This window comes from Bufo gargarizans, chromosome 2 (genome assembly GCF_014858855.1).
Source record: "Bufo gargarizans isolate SCDJY-AF-19 chromosome 2, ASM1485885v1, whole genome shotgun sequence".
Classification (NCBI taxonomy): domain Eukaryota; kingdom Metazoa; phylum Chordata; class Amphibia; order Anura; family Bufonidae; genus Bufo; species Bufo gargarizans.
In genome coordinates, this window is record NC_058081.1 from 105,253,872 (window position 1) to 105,277,139 (window position 23,268).

At 42.5% G+C, this 23,268-nt stretch overlaps 1 protein-coding gene across 1 annotated transcript; it reads right to left on the minus strand.

Moving 5' to 3' along the window:
• Positions 1 to 802: 802 nt before the first annotated feature.
• Positions 803 to 22,393, minus strand: SKOR1 (SKI family transcriptional corepressor 1). Its single transcript, XM_044283147.1, is given in 9 exon segments — positions 803 to 912; positions 1,880 to 1,945; positions 2,725 to 2,799; positions 5,703 to 5,777; positions 8,419 to 8,487; positions 11,471 to 11,581; positions 13,064 to 13,163; positions 20,809 to 21,375; positions 21,377 to 22,393. Coding segments are annotated over 9 exon segments (2,190 nt in total).
• Positions 22,394 to 23,268: the final 875 nt, after the last annotated feature.

A 23,268-nucleotide genomic window follows, 5' to 3' on the forward strand; every position in this document is an offset into this window, starting at 1 on the left:
TTACTGCAGCTGGAATACCCCTTTAAGTCAATCACTTTGAGTATCACAAATTATACACATACATTTCAAATAGTTGTACAACATGAAATGAACATAGAACACTGTGCAGGATCTATATGATGGGTCTAATAGAAAGAAACACCTCCTGTGACCTCTGATGTACAAATGCAAAATATGCAGCAAGTTGGATTTATTTAAGAACAAAATTCAATTATACAGATGTTTTTTCCTTTAGAACAAATCGAGTTCTCTGTTTTGTACACAAGTTGGCGGATTTCTCCTTTAAAGTGCTGTTATTACATCATCCAAAATACAAAAGATGGTGAAATCAAAGAAATATAGAAAATAATTTAAATAACTTAAAAAAATACTGCTTTAATAAGAATCACAGTACATAGATATCCATTGCACATGGCCACTCTACCACCAATAACCCCTAGTGTAACACTTCTGGTGCCAGGAGGTTCTACGGAGGTTTAGTGGAACCATACGGAATATGAAATCAATCGTAAAACAATTAATACATTGAACTTTTTTGAAAGAGCTGTTCATATATATATATATATATTTATATATATTTATATTATATATAGGTGTTGGTTATTCACAAAAACCTTATAATACACGGTCGATCTGTGGATCATTCCTGGCTCAGATTCCTCAGTTGCTCATATTACAATATGTACAAGTCCGCCTATTGTCTCGAGGGAAAACTCCAAAATGGAGGGTCCTCCTTGTCCTTCTTTTCCACTGGAAACAGGGACTGGCTTGATTTCTTCAGAAACTATTCCCTGTGTTTCTCTCAGGGGGCTGGAGGGTACATCAGTTTCCTTGGAGCCCAGATATAGCTAAGGGGTGCGGGATTTGAAGTCTGAAGGAACAGTTCTCTGTGCAAAGTCTTGGTGTCAGCATCTTATAAAAAAAAAATATATATATATATATTACATATAAAATGTCAACATGTACTATATAACATGAACAGAGGTCACGTATGTTCAAAAAAGTAACAAATTAACCCTTTTGTGTACAAACTTTCATAAGAAAAAACTACTAATATACTAAATAACTTTCAGAACTTTCAGACACATTGCTAAGGCAGGCTACAACATTAATGAGGTAATCTACCTCTCACTTTGGCATGTTTTTTGATCCACTGCCTATGTGAACAAAGTCTTAAACGAACGGCAACAGTGAACCTCAATAGACCTTAATTGGGGCTGCTCATCAGTATTTTATGGGTTGCATATTCTTGCTATCAGTAATACCAGAAGGGCGATAGGGGTTCTGAACACTAATGTAAAATGAGCTTTATCTGTACAAAAGCATGACTGTAAAAGTCTGTCAACAGAATACAGACTGCTTCTTACAAGTGTTCATTCTGCCTAGGATCCAGGCTTCCATAAAATAGCATTTGCATGATGATAGGCTACAGAACTTTGCTCCTCTACCAGAAGGGGATACGTATATTTGGGTATTCTATTTGTAATATATACTAGGAGCAGAATGATCCATCATTCTCATTCCTCATCATCCCAGGACAGAAGAGCCTTGTTCTCCCACCATTGCCTTTCTAATTCTTGTAGGACAGCATGACCCCATGGACACCCCCCCCCCCCCCCCCCCGCCCCAAATTATTTGATAACATTGCTATGATAGAAAAGATGGGGGCCATTTGCAAGTCCTCTTACAACCTGGGACCATTCTTCTATGCTATATACAAGTTTTTATACTTTCGAAACTGCTCTTTTTTGTGGTCTCTAGTTCCTCCCATTGCACAACATGTACGCTCAGTACCACTCTTGTTCTGTCTATATGCACAGTTTTTATGCAGTTGAAATTGCTCCGTGACACACTTTTCTCTGGTCTCCTTTGCTAATACCTTTTAATTTCTGCTGGATGGCATAGCGTGCTTTCCTCTCTTGATCCAGTTCATTACACAAGGTGTCTGGGGAAAGAAAGGAGACTTTAGCTTCTCATGCTCAATGACAGGCTCTTCTCCAAATGCTCAACCCATTCCTTGCCAGTGAGGATGTTCTCTACATCTGCCAGTCCGATTAAAGCTAATACAGCAACATCTTTAATGGGTGCACTGAGCACCTTCACGGCTGACCCATCACAATGGGATCACAGCTGAATGGGAGTTTATATTTCCATATATGTTACACTATAATAATACCATATTTATGGTCATGTAATTATTCTCTACATGATCAATAAGACTACTCTCCATGCTCACTGTATATATATATATATATATATATAATACTATATTTTGACTATAATGCAGCACAAAATGCACATGTTCAGCACTGCATAAGTGGTGGAAGCCACCAGTAAAGACAAGACTGGGTTAAAAGCAGAGCAGTTTGTTAGAAGTGAGTTACAGTAAGGACACTGCCTGTGATTTTGCGCTGGGAGGCAGATGGATACGAGTAGAATTAAACACAATCGCAGGCATTAACACGCAGGTAATTTTACGCCTCGATTTTTAATTTAGAAACCCATGCAAATTAGTGTGCAGAGGAGTTCAATCACTGTTTGGTAATGGTGCCTGCAAGGCCCGAGCGAGGCTTGTTTGCTATGTTCAGGCTAATCAGAGGATATTAAATAAGAAAAAATAATTGTTAAATTACCTTGCATTTAAACCTAGGCGACTGAGCCGATTGTACACGGCGTCAGATTGTACACAGAGTCAGACGACGGCAGAACTGCAGGAGTGCTTACCTCTTACAATCTGCAGCTGCTGGACCATCTCTTCTCGGTATGCCAACTCCCTCTTCATCTGGTCCTGGAAATTGTCTGGAAAATAAATAGAGGGAAATTAAACAAACACATATTTCCCACTAAAAACAAGCACAGGTATATTAGTGGAATGAATACAACATCCCCATGCCAGTACAGAGCAGTAAGCCACCTGACGCTCCTAAGCTGTTCCAGGCCATCAAGCCTCTACCTTCTAGGAGGCATAAAACCATAAGGTCACATTGTAAAGGCGCTAATCACGGCTTTCGGCTCATCTTGTCTATATTATTACCCGAGGAGGTGTACATGCTCAGATGTCTCAATTAAACTCTCCCAAGTTGACTTCTTAAGTCGGGTTTTGCATTTTAGATGGCTCAGTGGCAGTACAAGGCGCATGGCCATGATGTCAGAGAAGATAACTGTTAAAGGAGCCTCCATTAGAACGTTCTCCCACTATGATGCCAATAGGACTGGCTACCTAACAGTTTCTAAACCATTAAGAGTACTAAAGTGCCCACAACAAGAAATAATTGCTAAATGTAATGGTTTTGTACACCTTAACAGCCATTTAAAAAAAAAATATTATTCTGATGCACTTTAAGTGAAAAAGTAAAGTAAGGATGTGTTAATCTTTATTAAAAATGTCTTGCAATTTTGTTGCTGCAGCTCTGGTGAAGGGCTCCATGGTGACAGACTACAAACACACTCTGTGTAGTCTGACCCTGCAGTCATACAGCCTATTTGTCTTCTGCTTCTTGCTGACATACATATAGAAGGTTACCACCTTAAAGGTGATGTCTCACTTCAGCAAGTGGCATTTATCATGTAGAGAAATTTAATACAAGGCACTTACTAAAGTATTGTTATTATCCATATTGCTTACTTTGCTGGTTAGACCAATTTTTCCATCACATTATATACTTCTCGTTTCCATGGTTACGACCACCCTGCAATCCAGCACCGGTGGCTGTGCGTACACACTACAGAAAAAAGCGCCAGTCTCTCAGGTGGCCGGGACCATAGGAGCGTACACAGGCCAGTGCTTTTTCCCACCAATGCTGGATTGAAGGGTGGTCGTAACCATGGAAACGAGCAGTGTACAATGTGATGGAAAAATGAGTCCAGCCAGCAAAGGAAGCAATATGGATAATCACAATACATTAGTAAGTGGCTTGTATTAACTTTGTCTAGATGATAAATGCCACTTGCTGAAGAGAGACAACCCCTTTAACAGCCATTTTTTATATTGTTCCAATGCACTTTAAGTGAAAAAGGAACGCAAAGTTGCAATAATCTTGTTTAAAAATTTCCTGCAATTTTGTTTCTGCAGTTGCAGTGAGGGCTCCATGGTGACAGGCTACAAGCAAACTGTAGTCTGATCCTGCAGTCATACTTCCTATTTGTCTTCTAAGGCTACTTTCACACTCGCGTTTGGTGCGGATCCGTCATGGATCTGCACAAATGCATCCGTTCAGATAATACAACCACATGCATCCGTTCAGAACGGATCCGTTTGTATTATCTTTAACATAGCCAAGACGGATCAGTCTTGAACACCATTGAAAGTCAAAGGAGGACGGATCAGTTTTCTATTGTGCCAGATTGTGTCATAGAAAACGGATCCGTACCCATTGACTTACATTGTGAGCCGTTTGGCTCAGTTTCGTCAGACGGTCACCAAAATGCTGCAAGCAGCGTTTTGGTGTCCGCCTCCACAGCGGCATGGAACCAAACGTCTGCATTCTGAGCGGATCCTTATCCATTCAGAATGCATTAAGGGCAAAACTGATCCGTTTTTGACGCTTGCGAGATCCCTGAACGAATCTCACATACAGGAAACCAAAACGCCAGAAATTTACCAAGACAAAAGAAGGCAGACAGAAGAGAGTACGAATGTAGGATCAGACTACACAGAGTCTACAGTTTACAGTGAGGGACCATGGATTATGTGACGTTGACAAATCCTGTCTTACAGCCGCATGCTGTACTGTATACTTTACAATCTAATCACTATTACCGCCACTATTTGCCTGTTTCTAAGTGATCGTAATGATAATTGACCAGGATATATGCAAAAAAAGAGCAATGCTAAAACTCATTTATTGTTGTGCCACCATAAAAATCATTGTTATTGGCAGCACATTCTGTGCATTACTGGTAAGCCCATGGCTCTCATAAGAACCATTACTTGCTAACAATGGCTCTCCTCACTTGGCTGAAGGGACTCTGCTGCCAAAAAAAGCCGAGATATTGGTGCTAGCCACTTCTGCATCCCAGTTATAATGGAAAGATTGCATCTTCTGTTATAGTAAAAGATTACTTAGAATAAATGGGAGTAATGAGCATTCACTGTGCGACCTGAATAGAGCCCACATAGCGTATACCTAGATTTACAGGTCTCAGTGGACACATTGACTGCTTGAATTTTACACTGCGGCATAGGCATTAAAGGAAGAGCCCTGTAGTTTAATAAAAATATGCCATAAAATGGCGAGTTCTGCGTGCCAGAAATACGGTAATGTCATTCAAGAGGAGGGACATCTCAAGCAAGGGATCCCTGATTTATGAAGAACATACTTGGGGTGAAACTTGCAGTTTGGAAACCTGTGTAAGAACAGTAATTGTTATTATGTTGCAAGGATGGGGTACTTTCCTGTTTGAGAAATATTGTCTTGCACATGAATTTTCCCATTGAAGGTGATGATGGGAGGTTTTCTCATATTGCCATAACAGCTTAAAAAATTTTCAATATAAATGGTGAAAATAGGAGTTATTTGGGTGGTATCATACCCTGCGTTTTTTGAAAACACATAACAGTTTTTGTAGCAGTTTGTCTTTTTTAGCCAAAGCCAGAAGTGGTCCAGAAGGAATGGGGAATATAAATGGAGGATTGCCAACGGAGGTGTAAAACCACTGTAAGAACAGAACAGGAATACAAATCACAATGGTGGTTAACTTACCTTTCAGGCTTTGAAATTCCCTTTCCAGCTTTTTTCTCAAATCCATCTGTTCCACTAACAATTTCTGCAGCTCATCTGTAGGAAAACAGTTAGAGAAAAGTGTTGGTCCTACAACAAACGAGCAATGGACTGAAGTCCTAGAATTAACACCAACTCCCTACTTTATACATAGATTGTACAAACTCCCTCTCTCCTGCATGGCATATGGGTGAGAGAGGACGCTACTTTCTGAGATGGGGCATTGATGGGGCCCACTTATTACACTGAACAAAAATATAAACGCAACACTTTCGGTTTTGCTCCCATTTTGCATGAGTTGAACTCAAAGATCTGAAACATTTTCTACATACACAAAAGACCCATTACTCTCAAACGTTGTTCACAAATCTGTGTTAGTGAGCACTTCTCCTTTGCCGAGATAATCCATCCCACCTCACAGGTGTGGCATATCAAGGTGCTGATTAGACAGCATGAATATTGCACAGGTGTGCCTTAGACTGCCCACAATAAAAGACCACTCTGAAATGTGCACAGTTTTACCTTACTGGGGTGGGATGGGTCAGTATCTGGTGTGGCCACCATTTGCCTCACGCAGTGCAACACATCTCCGTCGCATAGAGTTGATCAGGTGGTTGATTGTGGCCTGTGGAATGTTGGTCCACGCCTCTTCAATAGCTGTGCGAAGTTGCAGAATATTGTCAGGAACTGGAACACACATCGCATACGCCGATCCAGAGCATCCCAAACATGCTCAATGGGTGACATGTCCGGTGAGTATGCTGGTCATGCAAGAAATGTTTTCAGCTTCCAGGAATTGTATACAGATCCTTGTAATATGGGGCCGTGCATTATGGTTGTCGTGGATGAATGGCACAACAATTTGCCTCAGGATCTCGTCACGGTATCTCTGTGCATTCAAAATGCCATCAATAAAATGCACCTCTGTTTGTTGTCCATAACATACCTACCATAACCCCACCGCCACCATGGGCCGCTCGATCCACAACGTTAACGTCACCAAACCGCTCACCCACACTTTCGTGTATGTAGAAAATGTTTCAGATCTTTGAGTTCAGCTCATGCAAAATGGAAGCAAATCCGAAAGTGTTGCGTTTATATTTTTGTTCAGTGTATACAGGTGTAGGAATGCAGGGAGTTGGGTGCATACTTGAAAGGGGTCCTGGAAACTTAAAGGAATGTGTCATCAGAAAATGACCTATTGTTTAAATCAACTTGTTGGTTATTTCCAATTTCCATGTCACTATTTAAAAAAAAAAATCCTAAAATCTTGCCGTTTTCGTACTGGCCACTAATTCTAAGCTTAGTAAAAGGTGCCAATTCTTGGTCTGTACAGATCAATTTTCAGCAGTCATCTCATTATCATCACAGGCAGGATTGCAGTGACAGATATCACCTTTATATACCGTATATAAATAACACAGCAGCCATCATTCATAGCAGGTTATATCAATGCTCATCTACTCCCTGCTAACATCTGCAGAGGTCACAGAGCATACCTATAAAAATCTCTAATAGAAGTCAATGAGTCCCCTCCAATCTACTCTATTTATGGTGCATGGTGGCTGCTGTAAAGCATATCTCTAAGTGCTGTTAACAACGGCTCAGGAAAGATGGCCGTCCCCATAAACATGTACAGAAAATACAATTTTTAAAATCTATAAATCAGGAAATAAAGAAAAATTAGCTCAAAGGATGTCACTATCTGGTTTTAACTGGCAGAAAAAAAGAATGATAGGTGACACATTCCCTTTAAGAATGTGTTTGCAGTACACCTTACAGCTGATCCCAAAATATGTCTGTTAGGTATCCTGGGTGATAGGGATCTGGAAAATGTCTGTTCCATCAGGGTTTTAGAGAATGTGATACCAAGTGTGACACAGTAAAGGGAGTTGTATAGGGAGGCAGGTATTTTCCTCCCAGTGTGTGCTGCTGGATTGATTAGCGGCCAGGTGGGGTCAAACACCGGACTGGATTCATGTGCCGGTCCGGATTTTGACGACACCTAGCTGCCTTTAAAAGACAGCTGGGTTCAGCAGAAAGGATCTCTGTATTGGGATCTGAGGCTTGTGCTGGGCTTGGAGGTCTGAGACCTGTGTGAGGGGAAACAGGCCGCCTAAAGTCTGCTCATGGACTCTTTGAGGCAGAACTGCCAGCTGGGTGTAAACTAACACCAAAACCAAAAGGTGACTTTTTGTGTTGAATGTGACTTTTTGCTTTTGAACCTGAATAAACACTGAACTGTTTGATTTAAGAACTGGTTGGTGCCTCAATACTGCGTCCGCTTATCCCGTCTATCAGAGCGAATCCGCACACAAGCAATGAAAGGAATAGCAGCTCCCCCTCCGACTCTGCAGGACTACATCTCCAGGATGAATAGTATCTTAGACTACAAAGGGGTGGCTACTTGAAGCAAAACTGTATTTTGAAGTTTGAAGCTATCTGGGGAAGATGGCTCAATTGTCCTGGTCTGCTGACCCAAGGTTTGGTCAACTCTAGCCTCCCTGAACATTATGGGTGGACGACTAATGGAATGTGTTTTCTTTGTAAAACTGCGTCTGTCTCCCAAGAGGTCTCATATTTACATGAATACAGTCTCTGTACAGTGTCTCTGTCATACACATCACACCTGAAGTTATATAACTTGGTTGCAAAGTAGAGGGTTAATAAGATGAGCGGCAGCAAGAACTGCACTAACCTTTTGCCATGTTCTCAATGTCTTTTTCTACAAACTGGGTCCCAGTGACATCGATTGGACTGTCTTCCCCTGTTTGTGATAAGCAAGAACAGTAAGACTAATGCATACTATAAAAATCACCTTTATGATCCACATAATATTACATGGAAGGGAAGAACAAATGTAATTGCATCCTGCAGCATACAATAAAACACCATATTCCCTCTTCACTTCTTCCAGTGCATATTAAGTGGAAACTATGGCAACTTAAAATAACTGCCTGAACTGATTAACAGTGATATGAATAGGGATTTGTCCCAGACCCCGGATATGATATACATAATAAACAGCAATACTTAATAATACGCGTTATCGTTTGTATTTACATAGAAATATAATAATGCTGAATAGAGAAGTAGTGGCAACATGTCTCACATAAGTTCCTGTCCTCAGTGGGGCTTGCAGTCTACTTCCACCATGTTGGGGTCAATTAATTGGAAGCTGTTTATGGCAGTGGGTTAACCAACCGTGTTAACCAACAGATTTGACTTGGAGCCAATCCTTAGGGCGTTATACTGGCACTCTGCTTTCACACCTATACAAGGATCTGGACATTGCTGCAAGAGAACCGAACCACCAGACCTCTAACTCCGGAAGTAGTATCTGTGTGGTTAACATCTGACCTATAGGGGTCAGAGACACCAATGCAGGGCTCCAAGGGATCATATAAAATTGGGACAGACCAAGATCACGGCTGGCAGAGTACATGCTATGCAGTTAACAGTCAGAAGTAAGAGCAGGCAGCAAAGGGTCAATACGGAGGTCAGGCACAGGTCAGGTTAGGCAGCAGAAAAGGGCAGAATACAGTAAATGGGCAAAGCTGAATTCATATGCAGATAACAGAATAGAGAATACCTTTGCAGGAATTTAGCAAGCTTAAGGAACCTATTGCTCTTGCACCCTCTCATTAGGGAAGGTGCCTTAAGTATCTACAAGTAACTAACTATTGGCTAGTGTGAACTAGGGCCCTTTAAGAGTCGGGGAGCACGTGCATGCACCCTACAGGCTGCGAAAGACAGGCAGTGGGATGCACTGGGAAGAATAGAGCGGGAGGTGGGTCTGCACTGCCGGGGAGCAGAGCAGCTTGACGGGAGACCGCTGTAACACTGGGTTTAGGAAGAATCCAGGGAAACCCATGCAAACACAGGAATTACATCAAATTTATTGTCCACTCCCAAAAATATCAAACTATATTGTTACCATATTGCCCTACCATTAGTAGGAACCACTTTATTGGGGACCTGGCACCTGAGCACAGCAAATAGTGTTCGGTGAAGTAGATATTCTAAGCCAAAGACACAACATATCTTCAGCATATTCATATCTTATGCTAGGATATCTAAATCTGGCCACACACTTTAAATGATTGTTTGCTGAACCCACCGACAGGACAGCCCGAGAATCTTATGTGTATGGCATTGTCCTAATTTTTCCCTGATGGTAGGTGTCTGGGGAAAGAAGGATCAAGCTGTTGGATTTCAACACACCAGATCCTTTTGTTCTCAGGATGACAAGTCACTTTCAGAGGTGTCTGGCAGCAGTTTACTCCATTCTTTCTATTCAGATCAAATGCAAGCTTGGCTGAGCCGAGTGTACATGTGCATTGAGAAGTTACGAGGAATAACAAGCATTCAACCTACAGCTGTCTGAAGTGTATGCCCAATTTAAGCAGTAAAGCAGAGGAGTCAGTACAGTAGCAGAAAAACATTAGCATGCTTGTCAGGAAGGTGGCTTACAGAAAAATATATTTCCCAAAGGAAATTAATTTGATAAATATATAATTGTTCAGATCGTTTTGGAGAATTGCTAGGTCTATGGCCAGATTATGACTAGGTCACTGGTTTCCTACCGATGATGTCATGATTACTTCCTGATATCGACATGAAATCCTTATTCCACAGTCTGATATCATGATGTGTTTTTTTCCACAAAAAGTCACGACTTTTCTTAAAGCAGAAGTAAAACAGTAAAAATCCCATACAAATTACATCGATGAAATACACAACCATGGACTGCTACATACAAGTCTAGTGAAAATACTCCTTTGCACCCTTTAAATTAAAAACATTCCTTCAATCCAGTTGCTAAAATAAAATTAACTAAACTGAAACACCCCTAAATGTCATAAATTAGCTTTAAGATGCATAATTAACAGCAATATTATTCTAAAATCTAAAAAGATCAAGAAATCTGCTACTTTCTTTGCCTTATTAAAGTGGGCACCAATAAGGCGATGTGATAGCCAAGATTTGGTTAGGTTGCAAATTCCAAAATTCCTGGCTCATGAAAACTTCCAAATATCTTCTAATATAGCCCAAAAACTATTTACAAACTGCAAATGATCTCACTGTAAAGACTGATAAAAAAAATAGACATGGAAGATAATATTAGTATTTGTTTTCATTTTATTACATGAATACATTACAGTGGATGAGGGATTAGACAGTCGGTGCTGCTGTTCCATCTGCTTTGCTCAGAATAAACGTGCTATAGACGGAGCCAATAGAGAACACAGTGAAATGAGACTGTACGTGTTTTCATCAGTCTTTTCTGCTTCTTTACTTAAAATTTTTAATACCGAATCGAAGAGAACTGGCTCGGGTAGACTCCCCGGTCTAGACCGAGTATATTACTATAAGCAAAGTCCAACAGTTTGGGTGCAGAAATGTCTCGGAGAAAGCTGCATGCTTGAGTACGATCCATATTCCCAGGAAAGGTTATTCTTTAAACAATTGAGTCAGTTATTTAAATATTTATCGGGTGAAAGCTGGAGGGGACAGGCTGTTTTACTGCTGATTTAAATCTCCTTCTATCGATTGCGAATAAGAAGTGCCAAAGATGTATTATTAATGTGGGCATTAACCAGGAAGATGGGGTAATGCGCAGGTTTTATGGGATTGGTAGGTACCGCACAAACTGCTCATTTATTCGACAAGTGGGAAAGGAACATTCGCAATGTGTGAGGACGTTACATTAGCAAGATATACTGCACGGGGCCAGAGATAGCACCTACCTCTGTCAGTGTGTACGGGACTCGTGTGAGATATATGACTCCTTTGGTCTTGGAATGACTTCCTGCTTTCCAGGTCCTCAGCCGTGGATCGACTGTCTTCTGAATCTTGCTCTTAAAAAGCAATAAACAAGGTTTCAACTGTAGACGAGCAGACAATATGTAGCACTGTAACAAAGTTTTAGGCAGATGTGGAAAAAATGCTGCAAAGTAAAAATGCTTTTAGAAATAGAAGCGTTAATAGTTTAAATGTTTATTTATTCTGAAGCATGAAAACAAAGCCAAACATACAACCAATGGCTATCCTTAGTGTGAGGAAGAACAAGGAGTCCTGGAAGTGATGATGAGGCCCCCCACAGAGCCCTGATCTCAACATCATCCAGTCTGTTCCGGGATTACATGAAGAGATAGAAGGATATGAGCAAGCCTACATCCACAGAAGATCTGTGATTGGTTCTTCAAGATGTCTGGAATAACCTCCCTTCTGAGTTCCTTCAAAAACTAGAAGATCTCTCTTGTGTTCATTCACTCTGGATTTTGTTAATTGATCAAAAATAAACTATTAACACTTCTCTCTCTGAAAGCATTCTTACTTTGCAGCATTTTTCCCACACCTGCCTAAAACATTTGCACGGCAATGTACATCTGACCTATGTTAAATACTGCAGTGCCTATCCCTGGAATATATAGTGTTAAACCAAAGACATATTCAAAAATGACCTAAATCTCTATTATAAGGCAATGGGATCCATCAGGATTTGTTTGAAATGGATCCTTCATCGCGGGTATAGCGCCGGCAGCCATGACGCTAGTATGAACAGAGCCTTAACGACAGAAATGATGAGGCCTCATGGAGATTAAACTATGAAAGATTGTTATCGGATTCTAAAGAAATGCGAGGACTGTTTCGCAATATTACACTTTAAAGACAAGAAACTATTCACTGTGACAAATATAATGATAGACGATATTTGATGGCGGGGGGGTTACTTGGCACAGCACTATATATCGTATCTCAGGGCTACTTTAAAATTCTCCACCTTATTATTATTAGGGAACCGTTTAGATAGAACAATGTTATTTGCTCTGATGTGAACAATTCTGTATGGAGAAAATGATTTGCATAGTGGAAGATACTTCTAGCATTCTGACAATAGCGAAAAAACATCAGATGGTGGGGGAGTCTTCAAAACTGACTTTAATAAAACTTTCCCTGGGGTTGATTCTACTGGAAATCTGAGAAAAAAATTGATCCCTGCAACTCAAGCAGATATGGCTACCCACAGTTATAAATATGATTATACTAATGTGTGACCTGCCATAATTTGATGTTAAGCCTCCATTATAAATAGAAGCCATGACGCTAGTGTGAACACAGCCTTAACGACAGACACCATGAGGTTACATTACTGGAAATGTTTTAGATAGTTGTGTGGACCATCTATTCATCGGTGTGTAAGGTAAAATGTAGTGTTAGGTCAAGATTGGAAGATAACGAAGCTGTGCCCCACCACCACCACCCACCCTCCAAAGCAATTCACTAGGCAACGAAAAAAAAACTTCAATTAATTTAGTAAATTAAACTATTACTCTTACCATTTGGGTCTAGGCTGCAGAGATAAGATGATGGGAGGGCTTGATGTGGAGCATTTGCCTTCAGCGTCTGAGGAACCTCTGCCATCTGCTTTGTGTAAACCTGAAGAATAGAAGACAATAGAAATTTTTGATTATTGACCATATGATACTCTAAGGGCTGAATCGCAAGATCGCCCTTGGACCAGGAAACATGGTCTGTTTGTCAATCGCATCTACTCCGACCACGGCTCCCCTGACCTGAACTGACTGCATCATAGTGATTTCTGATACAGTCAGCTCCTATCTGATCTTGGGTCTATTGTACTGTACTCACATCACGTGATGATAGACCCGCAATCAGACAGGAACTGACTGTACCATAAATCACTGGAAGATGCGGTCAGATGTTTCCCGGATCAAGCGCACTTGTGTTAATCAGCAATCTAACAAGATCCTATAACCTCTTCCCACTAGCATTTATCAAGGAAGGAAGGTAAGGGACCTTAAAAGGGGTTCTCTGGAAATTAGGAAAATGAAAATACTTAAAATATTACTTTATTATAAATATATTCCAAAATACCTTACATTAGTTATAATGGCCAGTTTTGTCTGTGGAGTAATCATCAGGAGAAATAAAATGTCCGCTGTCCTATTAGTGCACACAAAACCTGTCCTAATCACACAGGAGGACAAGTTACTTCACAACACTGACCTATAGAGCTGCCTCATCCTCATCTATGATCCTGAGCACAGTGTAATATGATCTTCAGTTAAATCTCTGTGGAAATTGAGTTTATGAGGAGGCATAAGGTACAGAAAGGAGGTGGGGATGTGACTAATGAGCAGCAGCTCTTGTATGCAGTCTCCATTACCACAGGCTGTCCTGTCCGTCCTCTCTGTACTTCATGTCTCCTCATGAACTCCCTTCCCACAGAGATTCATCATATTAAACTGTATCCAGGATCATAATCTCTGACAAGTAGGAGAGGAGGATGAGGCAGCTCATTACCTCAGGGCTCAGAAGTAACTTGTCCTCCTGTATGATTAGGACAGGTTTTGTGTGTATTAATAGGATGGCTGCCATTTTGTTTCTCCTAATGATTGCTCCCTAAACAAAATGAGCCATTATAAATAAAGAAAGGTATTTGGGAATATATGGTATTTACAATGAAGTAATATTTAAGTATTTTCATTTTCAAAATTTCCCGGAGAACCCCGTTAATAGCCTTTGTAGCTTGCCACTAGAGCTGCCACCTATGTGCATTTCTCATATTGATTATGACAGGTGACACATTTTAAGTTGCAGTGTTATCTGTGAGCAAAGAAAATTCATGATAAGATTAGCAAAGTGATTCTTTTTTATAAAAAAACCTGCACTGCTGAAATTAAAATTACATCTATGATTTGTGTCTCCATAGGATGTAGGGCATGTGCTCGCTGGGGATCCTGTATCAGAACTTGTCTGGAGCAGCGGCAGATCTAGGATGCTAAATATTGCAATTACTTAGCCATGCCGACTATGAAACAGAAGACCTTGTGAGCTGCTCGCAACTGACTGGAGATGGGCATACCAGCAGTAATGACATGGGCAGTTCATTCTCCGCGTTCCTTATGCTCCATTATACCAGAAGTAATGATATGGACAGTTCCTTATGCTCTATTTTCCCGGAGCAGGAATACTCATACACTCTTTATTGTATGGCTGTGGTAGCAACCAGGAGTCGGCCTTGAGATACTGTGAAGGGGAAGTTTCACACATTTTTTTGTAGGAAGAAGCCATTTTTGAGTCAAATCCAGAAGTGCCTTTACAATGAATAGCACATGTAAAAGAAGGACTTCTACATCTCCCTTGTTCTGGATCCACTTCTGGCTTCGGTTCCAAAAACTGCATCAAAACCTGCAGTGGCATTTTTAAAAAATATGTGTGAAGCCATAAGGCTACCTTTTTTTAGGGTTTTTTTTGCAGTAAAAACACTAGCTCCAGATGTTAGCAGACGGTCTTGGGAAATATGAAATGCAGGACACCCAAGTGTTTTTTTGCTCCTGGCGTTTTTGTTCATTAGGTAGTATTTTTGTCTTTCTTGCTTCTTTAAAAAAAAAAAAAACAGCATGCTGGAGCTCTGGGTATTTTTTCAGGCATTTCCACGTAACACCATGAAAAGAATGCTAGTGGTAAGACATACTACCAAAAAAAGTGACAAAAAAAGCAGGTGGCAAAAAAAAAAAAACGGAAGCTCCAAGATATTTTGCCCCAGCAGATCCCTAAAGGGTGCATCCAGTTTCCTTTAGTCATATTAAGTGGGTATTAAGGGCCGGGTTACACTTTAGGATACATCATAACCTTCTTGGATCGAGAAAGTTTTGCCCATTGCCGACAAGCCCCACAACTGCAGCCAGCACATAAAAGGCTGGCTGCGGCGCCCTCCGGTGCTCTGGCATATCAGGCAGCTTTGTTAGATGATCACGTAGATGTAAATAATACAAGATCTTAAAGGACAAGCATTTTATTATATATAATTATAGTGCTTCCGAGAAAATTGCCCGCATTAGAAGAGGGCCAATATGCACCGACTCTTCAAAGGGCTGCCCTAGTACGCCGCATCCTCCGAGCATGAAAGGACTTTCTCTAATCAGGATAATTAACTCTATGTTAATGTGCTTACATGGAACCTTACAGGTGTTCTCAGTCTACGGGGGGAGCGGGCAACACAAAGCAGGATTAAACTCCAGGGGTCTTGCTGTGTATTTCCAAGGTAAATGTTATGGTCTGTAATTATCCCCTCTTCAGGACTGAACAGACACAAAGACACAATATCTCCGTGATGAAAAAGCAATAACGATGAATGCAGAGTATATGATGGTAGTATTAGGTAAATGACATGCACAATGTGGTCTCTGCAGCATCAATTGTACGGGGGGGGGGGGGGGGGGGCTGCACAGAACACCATCATACATGATACTTCCTAATTGCCCAATCACTGCTACCATTTACTGTAATACAGCGATACAAAAAGCGCCATCTGCACACTACTGGAGCCTACTGGATACCCGCACTAATCACAACATGTTCTCATATACCACTGACCACTGTACACACCGCATATACCGGAGAGAAACCGCTGCCCCCTGCTGATGGGGTACATACCAATCACAGCATATAGAATTGAAGCTACGTTCACATTCTGCCACTCCCAAATCTTTGTGCCTGCCGCCAAAACAACGCCGTTCAGATAATTGGGAGTGATCTGAAGCCACAGACATCAGCAACAAAACCTGCTGCGTGTGAAAGGCAAATGCTCTAATCGCAGAAAATAAAATACTGCCCCCTACTGGCGTGTTATATACTAGTCATCGCATCCTCAATACTGGGAAAAGAAAACAAAAGGAAATGGAAAAAAAAAAAAGAATGACGTTAGAATCAGTGGGTGACATGGCGCTATGACCGAATATTTTTACAGTCCAGTTCTCTGATACATATTATATATATATATATATATATATATATATACACACACATACACACATCTTTACCCACAGAGTCCTTTGCCAGTTGTTGAACACTATGGCGGGGAATTTATCATGAGGGAAAATGCAGTCTGTTTTGCTTTCAGTCTGTATTACCAGAATTTGCACAAACCTTATCGAATGTCTCGCGTTGCATGATACATTTGACATCTCTGTAAACTTAATACTTTGGTCTAAAGATGTTACTGTGGTGGTTTTATTTACAAAATTCACTATTACACCTGACTTGCCCTTAATAAATATAGCTGTCTGTGCCCACTTTTCCACAGTGCCGAGAGCAGCGCAAAATCATGGGAAGTTGCAAAATGTTTACGCAACACTAGCATGCCCCAAAATTTGGGACTTTTTCTGCCAGAGTTCTGGCACCAAGGGTATGATCATTTCCCCCATGATTCTGGATTTAATGGCTAAAAACCAGGTCTGATAAGTTTATTCTCAGCATTGAAACCCCAATCATCACTCCACTATCTATACAGCCATGGCACTGGCAGGGCTCTAGTCTGTGGACACGTCAAGCATCACCAGCCGGTAAGTACTGGACACCGGGAAATCAATCCGGGATAGCTATAGCAGGTACATAAGTGGCAGCAGAATGGGAGGTGCACTTCTCACACCGCTTCTCTGTGCCCCGTATACAGTACTAAACTAACGTGTTAGGCAGAAAAATACTGCAAAGTAAGAATGCTTTCAGAAATAGAAGAGTTAATAGTCTACATGCAGGACAACAGCAGCAGGACAACAACTCCAAACATCCAACCAATGTCAATAAGAACTATCTTCAGCGCAAAGAAGAACAAGGAGTCCTGGAAGTGATGATGAGGCCCCCACATAGTTCTGATCTTAACATCATCCAGTCTGTCCAGGATTACATAAAAAGACAGAATGATGGGACCAAGCCTACATCTACAGAAGATCTGTGGTTAGCTCTCCAAGATGTTTGGAACAACCTACTTGACAAGTTCCTTTAAAAACTGTAAGTATTCCTAGAAGAACTGCCACACAGTGCTATAAAGGGCCCGATTTGGGACTCACAGCTTCAAGTTGCACCCCTGTGACCGATCTGCTAAACACCAAGATAGATCCTGACAAGACTCCCTATGTGCAGGGGAAAAGATGGCGGCATACAGTTCATCCGTCACATCCCAATATGAGAGATCAGGTAGAGAATTGTGTCAGTGTAGAAGCAACCACCATAAACTGCTGACTTCCAGGTGGCACAAATGTGCCCTGCCATCTGCCAGCAGTGAGAAGATCCAAGAGGATAAGGATGCACTGCTGGTCAGCTGTCCCATATGTAGTGACCATGGAAATAACAACACATTCCATACATGTATGAGCAGCCATGAGCGGCTGCAGCGGATGTAGTACTGCCTGCGCTACGGACGGCTGCTGATGCTTTCCCTATCAAGACAGTATGGGAGTGATCAGTTTACTATATATAAGGGATCATGCACACGACCGTATGTATTTTGCAGTCCGCAAAAAACGGATCTGTAAAATATACGGATGATGTCCGTGTGCATTCCGTATTTTGCGGAACGGAACAGCTGGCCCCTAATAGAATACTATTATCCTTGTCCGTGATGTGGACAATAGTAGGACGTTCTATTTTTTTGCGGAACAGAAATATAGACATACGGAAACGGAATCCACACGGAGTACCTAGTGTGCACGAGCCCTAATACACGTCAAACTGCCCTGTGTGCACACGTGTATGACAAGGGTTTGTAGTATGTGCTCTACATGTATGGTACGTGAACTGTATATGCATACCTCTCCAGGATTGCTGAGTGTTGATGATATGTTGGTTAAAGGTGTATTTGTGCCTTACATGTATGTTTATTACATCTGGAAGTTGCATGTGGATTATATGTACACATTACCTGTGTGTGCAGGGTTTATTTGTATGTTAAGTGTGCACATCTTTTCCATGTTTATTACATGTAAATGTATGTTTATGTTGTTTACTTTATATGCATGTCCGATGTGGTCTGCACATGTGTGATCTGCATGAATCCTGTGTGCACTACACGTTTTATAGGTGAATGTCCTATGTGCTCTGTATGTATAATCTATGCTCGCTACATGTATGTTATATACCTAGGGTATGTGTTCTTAACATGTATATTGTATTTGTAAGTTCTATGAGTTTGATTCTATGTGTATATTCTACTTGTATCTTCTATGTGTGCATTATATAAACTCTAAATGCATGTTGTGTGTGTATTTTACATTTGTTTCCCAACATGTATGCTTGCATGTGTACATGTGATGTGCCCAAGATGTATGTTCTGTCAGGTTTCCTGGTGCAGTTTTGGAAGTCAAAGCCAGGAGTGAATTCAAAAAGAGAAGTCCTATCTGTCCTTTACTTTCTCTCCTTTTACTCCTGATTTTGGCTTCCAAAACTGCATCAGGAAACCTGGGCGTGAGGACGTCCCCTTATATTCTATCTGCTCTACAGCATGTTCACTGTGCATATTCTGTGCTCTACTTGTATGTTTATATATAACGTACACGTGTGTTTATGTGTACAGTACACGTGTGTTTTTATATGTACAGTACATGTATGTTTATATATAAAGTACACGTGTGTTTATATATACAGTACACATGCATTTATATGTACACGTGTGTTTTTTAGGTACAGTACATGTCAGTGAATGTACAGCGCATGTGTTTATATACAGTACATGTTTATATGTACAATTTGCGTGTTTATATACAGTACACGTGTGTTTATATAGAGTACACCTGTATTTATATATACAGTACATGTGTATTTATATGTACAGTACACTTGTTTATATATGCACAGCACATGTCAGTGTATATCTCGATGCTGTACACTTGTGTATATACAGTACATGTCAGTGTATATCTGTGTACAGTACATGTCAGTGTATATCTGGGTGCTGCACACCTGTATTTATATATACAGCACATGTCAATGTATATCTGGGTGCTGCACACCTGTTATATACATACATGTCAGTGTATATCTGTAGTACATGTCAGTGTATATCTGTAGTACATGTCAGTGTATATCTGGGTGGTGCACACCTGTTTACATATACTGTACACGTCAGTGTATACCTGTAGTACACGTCAGTGTATACCTGTAGTACACGGCAGTGTATACCTGTAGTACACGTCAGTGTATACCTGTAGTACACGGCAGTGTATACCTGTAGTACATGGCAGTGTATATCTGTGTACAGTACATGGCAGTGTATATCTGTAGTACATGGCAGTGTATATCTGTGTACAGTACATGGCAGTGTATACCTGTAGTACACGGCAGTGTATACCTGTAGTACACGGCAGTGTATACCTGTAGTACACGGCAGTGTATACCTGTAGTACACGGCAGTGTATACCTGTAGTACATGGCAGTGTATATCTGTGTACAGTACATGGCAGTGTATACCTGTAGTATATGGCAGTGTATACCTGTAGTACATGGCAGTGTATATCTGTGTACAGTACATGGCAGTGTATACCTGTAGTACATGTCAGTGTATACCTGTAGTACATATCAGTGTATACCTGTGTACAGTACATGGCAGTGTATATCTGTGTACAGTACATGGCAGTGTATATCTGTAGTACATGGCAGTGTATATCTGTGTACAGTACATGGCAGTGTATACCTGTAGTACACGGCAGTGTATACCTGTAGTACACGGCAGTGTATACCTGTAGTACACGGCAGTGTATACCTGTAGTACACGGCAGTGTATACCTGTAGTACACGGCAGTGTATACCTGTAGTACACGGCAGTGTATATCTGTGTACAGTACATGGCAGTGTATATCTGTGTACAGTACATGGCAGTGTATATCTGTGTACAGTACATGGCAGTGTATATCTGTGTACAGTACATGGCAGTGTATATCTGTGTACAGTACATGGCAGTGTATACCTGTAGTACATGGCAGTGTATATCTGTGTACAGTACATGGCAGTGTATACCTGTAGTACATGGCAGTGTATATCTGTGTACAGTACATGGCAGTGTATACCTGTAGTACATGTCAGTGTATACCTGTAGTACATGTCAGTGTATACCTGTGTACAGTACATGGCAGTGTATATCTGTGTACAGTACATGGCAGTGTATACCTGTAGTACATGTCAGTGTATACCTGTGTACAGTACATGGCAGTGTATATCTGTGTACAGTACATGGCAGTGTATACCTGTAGTACATGTCAGTGTATACCTGTAGTACATGTCTCACCTCATAGCCGCCTGTGCTCCGCGGGCTGTCCCCCGGGCTGTGCTCTCTCCTGTCCTCGGTGTCCCGGGCAGATGCGGGGGAGGAGGCGCTGGAGCAGGGCCCCGGTACTACGCTGGGCCCCCGGTCCTCCTCTGGGAAGCGGCTGGACTCCACGTCCACGTCCGGCTCGTCTGCAGTGTCGGGCCCCGGAGATACGGAGCGGTAGCTGGAGGTGTCGCTCAGGAGGTCCGGGGAGCTGTAGCCCGGCGGCCGGCTGGGCCCGTACACCTCCCGGCTCCCGTATAGCTTGGCCAGACTCTCCGCGGCCTTCACCACCGGCCGGAAGGCGGAGATGTAGCGGAGCTTTCTGGGCGTCAGCGGCTCCCCGGGCCTCCCCTCATCCCCGGACCTCTCTTCCTCCCGACTCGGCGGCTGCTCCTCCTGGGCGTCTCCGCTGCTCTCCGGCTCGTCCGCCTCCCCCGCGGTCTTGGCTCCTGCCTGCTGCTGGGACAAGCCTGGGTACGGGGGCACGGGGAGCGCCCCGGCTGCAGGCCAGAAGACCGGGAAGGGCGGGTACACCGAGTCCTTTGGAGGTGGGGGCCGCGGGCCAGAAGACGCCGGGCAGGGCACCCTTCTCCCCCAGGCCGCCATCGTCCTTTTTGGCGCACAGCCCGAAGGCCGGGAAGCCGTATGGGGGTGGCGGGAAGAGCGGAGGCGTCATCTTGTGCAGCACCCCGGAGAAGCTCTTGCTGGGCACCGGGATGAGCGGGAAGCTGCGGGCCGCCTGCTCCTCGTCCCCCCGCAGGCTCTTGGCCGGGGGCGGCGGAGGCGGCGGCGGGAGCTCCAGGTGCTGGCGGGCCGAGCTGCTGCCGGAGGCGGCCGGGGAGCTGAAGGCTCTCTTGCGGGTGCCGCCGTTGAACATGGCCTTGACGTCCTCCCAGGAGTGCGCCAGCTCGTCGGAGGCGGTGGCGTCGCTGAGCCGCAGGTGCCGCCTCCAGCTGTTGAAGTTGGCGGCGTCGGGCTGCGTGTACTTGGAGTCGGGGGCGCGGTGCGAGTGGAAGATGAACTTGTTGGGGGAGAAGTAGAGGCCGCAGTAGCCGCACTTGATGCACTTGGCCCGGGAGCTGTTGTAGCGGGCGGGGATGAAGCTGCCCCGGCAGCCCCAGGCGCACTCGTGCACCACGTCGAAGGCGAAGTTCTCGGGCAGCTTCGGCGGGCGGTGCTCGCCCAGGAACGACTTGCACAGGCGCTCGGCCTCCCTCTTGGTGATCATTCCGCAGCGGCGGGACGAGATGGGCATGGCCCCGGCCCTGCGCAGGATCTCCAGCTGTACCGGGGTGCACTGCACGCAGGTGATGCCCAGCGCCACCCGCCGGTTGTGGATCTCGTTGTAGCTGTAGCTCTTCAGCAGGGTGTTGGAGATCTGCGCCAGGCACAGGCGCTCCTGGCCGTCTATCACCAGGGACACGATGGGCACCCCGTACAGAGACGTCTCCCCCACCTGGTTGGGCTTCAGGTGCCCGGACGAGAAGGGCTGGTTGTCCTGGCCAGGGGGCTTAGTGCTGGGCGAGGAGCCGGGCTCTCTCTGGGCGCTCATCCCCTCCATAGTGTCTCCCCTGCAAGAAGACAATAGTATCAGCCACCAACATACATACTTGGATACACACACCTGTAATATACATTATAATATCCAGACACATTATATACCTGTGTATTATAACAACCAGACACATTATATAAGTATAATAACCAGACACATTATATACCTGTAATATACATTATCATATCCAGACACATTATATAAGTATAATAAACAGACACATTATATACCTGTGATATACATTATTATATCCAGACACATTATATACCTGTGTATTATAATAACCAGACACATTATTTACCTGTGTATTATAATAGACACATTATATACCTGTAATATACATTATTATATCCATACACATTATATACCTGTGTATTATAATAGAACAGACACATTTTATACCTGTATTATACATTGTGATAACTAGACATGTAATAAATAGATAGGTATAGTTTGACACATAGATGGAAATTATACGTATTTAAAATACAGTAATATGGAAGAGTGCGGTCTTGAGCAAGGCAGGATTCATCTAATGTCCTTATCTAAATACATGAATACATTATATTATATCACCAGGACTGATCACTATATATATAAATATATATACATATATATATATATATATATATATATAATCAGTCCCGGGAATAGGCCACTGTTGTGGGTCACTATATAGATCATAGCTGTTCCCATCCTGTAATAGAATAGAATTCCTTGTATATAAAAGATGTAGAAGACTGAGGGGAAACATTGTGGCTAATTGACAGGAGAACAAAGATTGTATTAATATTAGTAGTAGTAGTATGGTGAGGATTAATACTGTCTTTATGACTATTATTATAGTGTTGATGTTTTACAGAGCAGAGGATTTCGTTTAA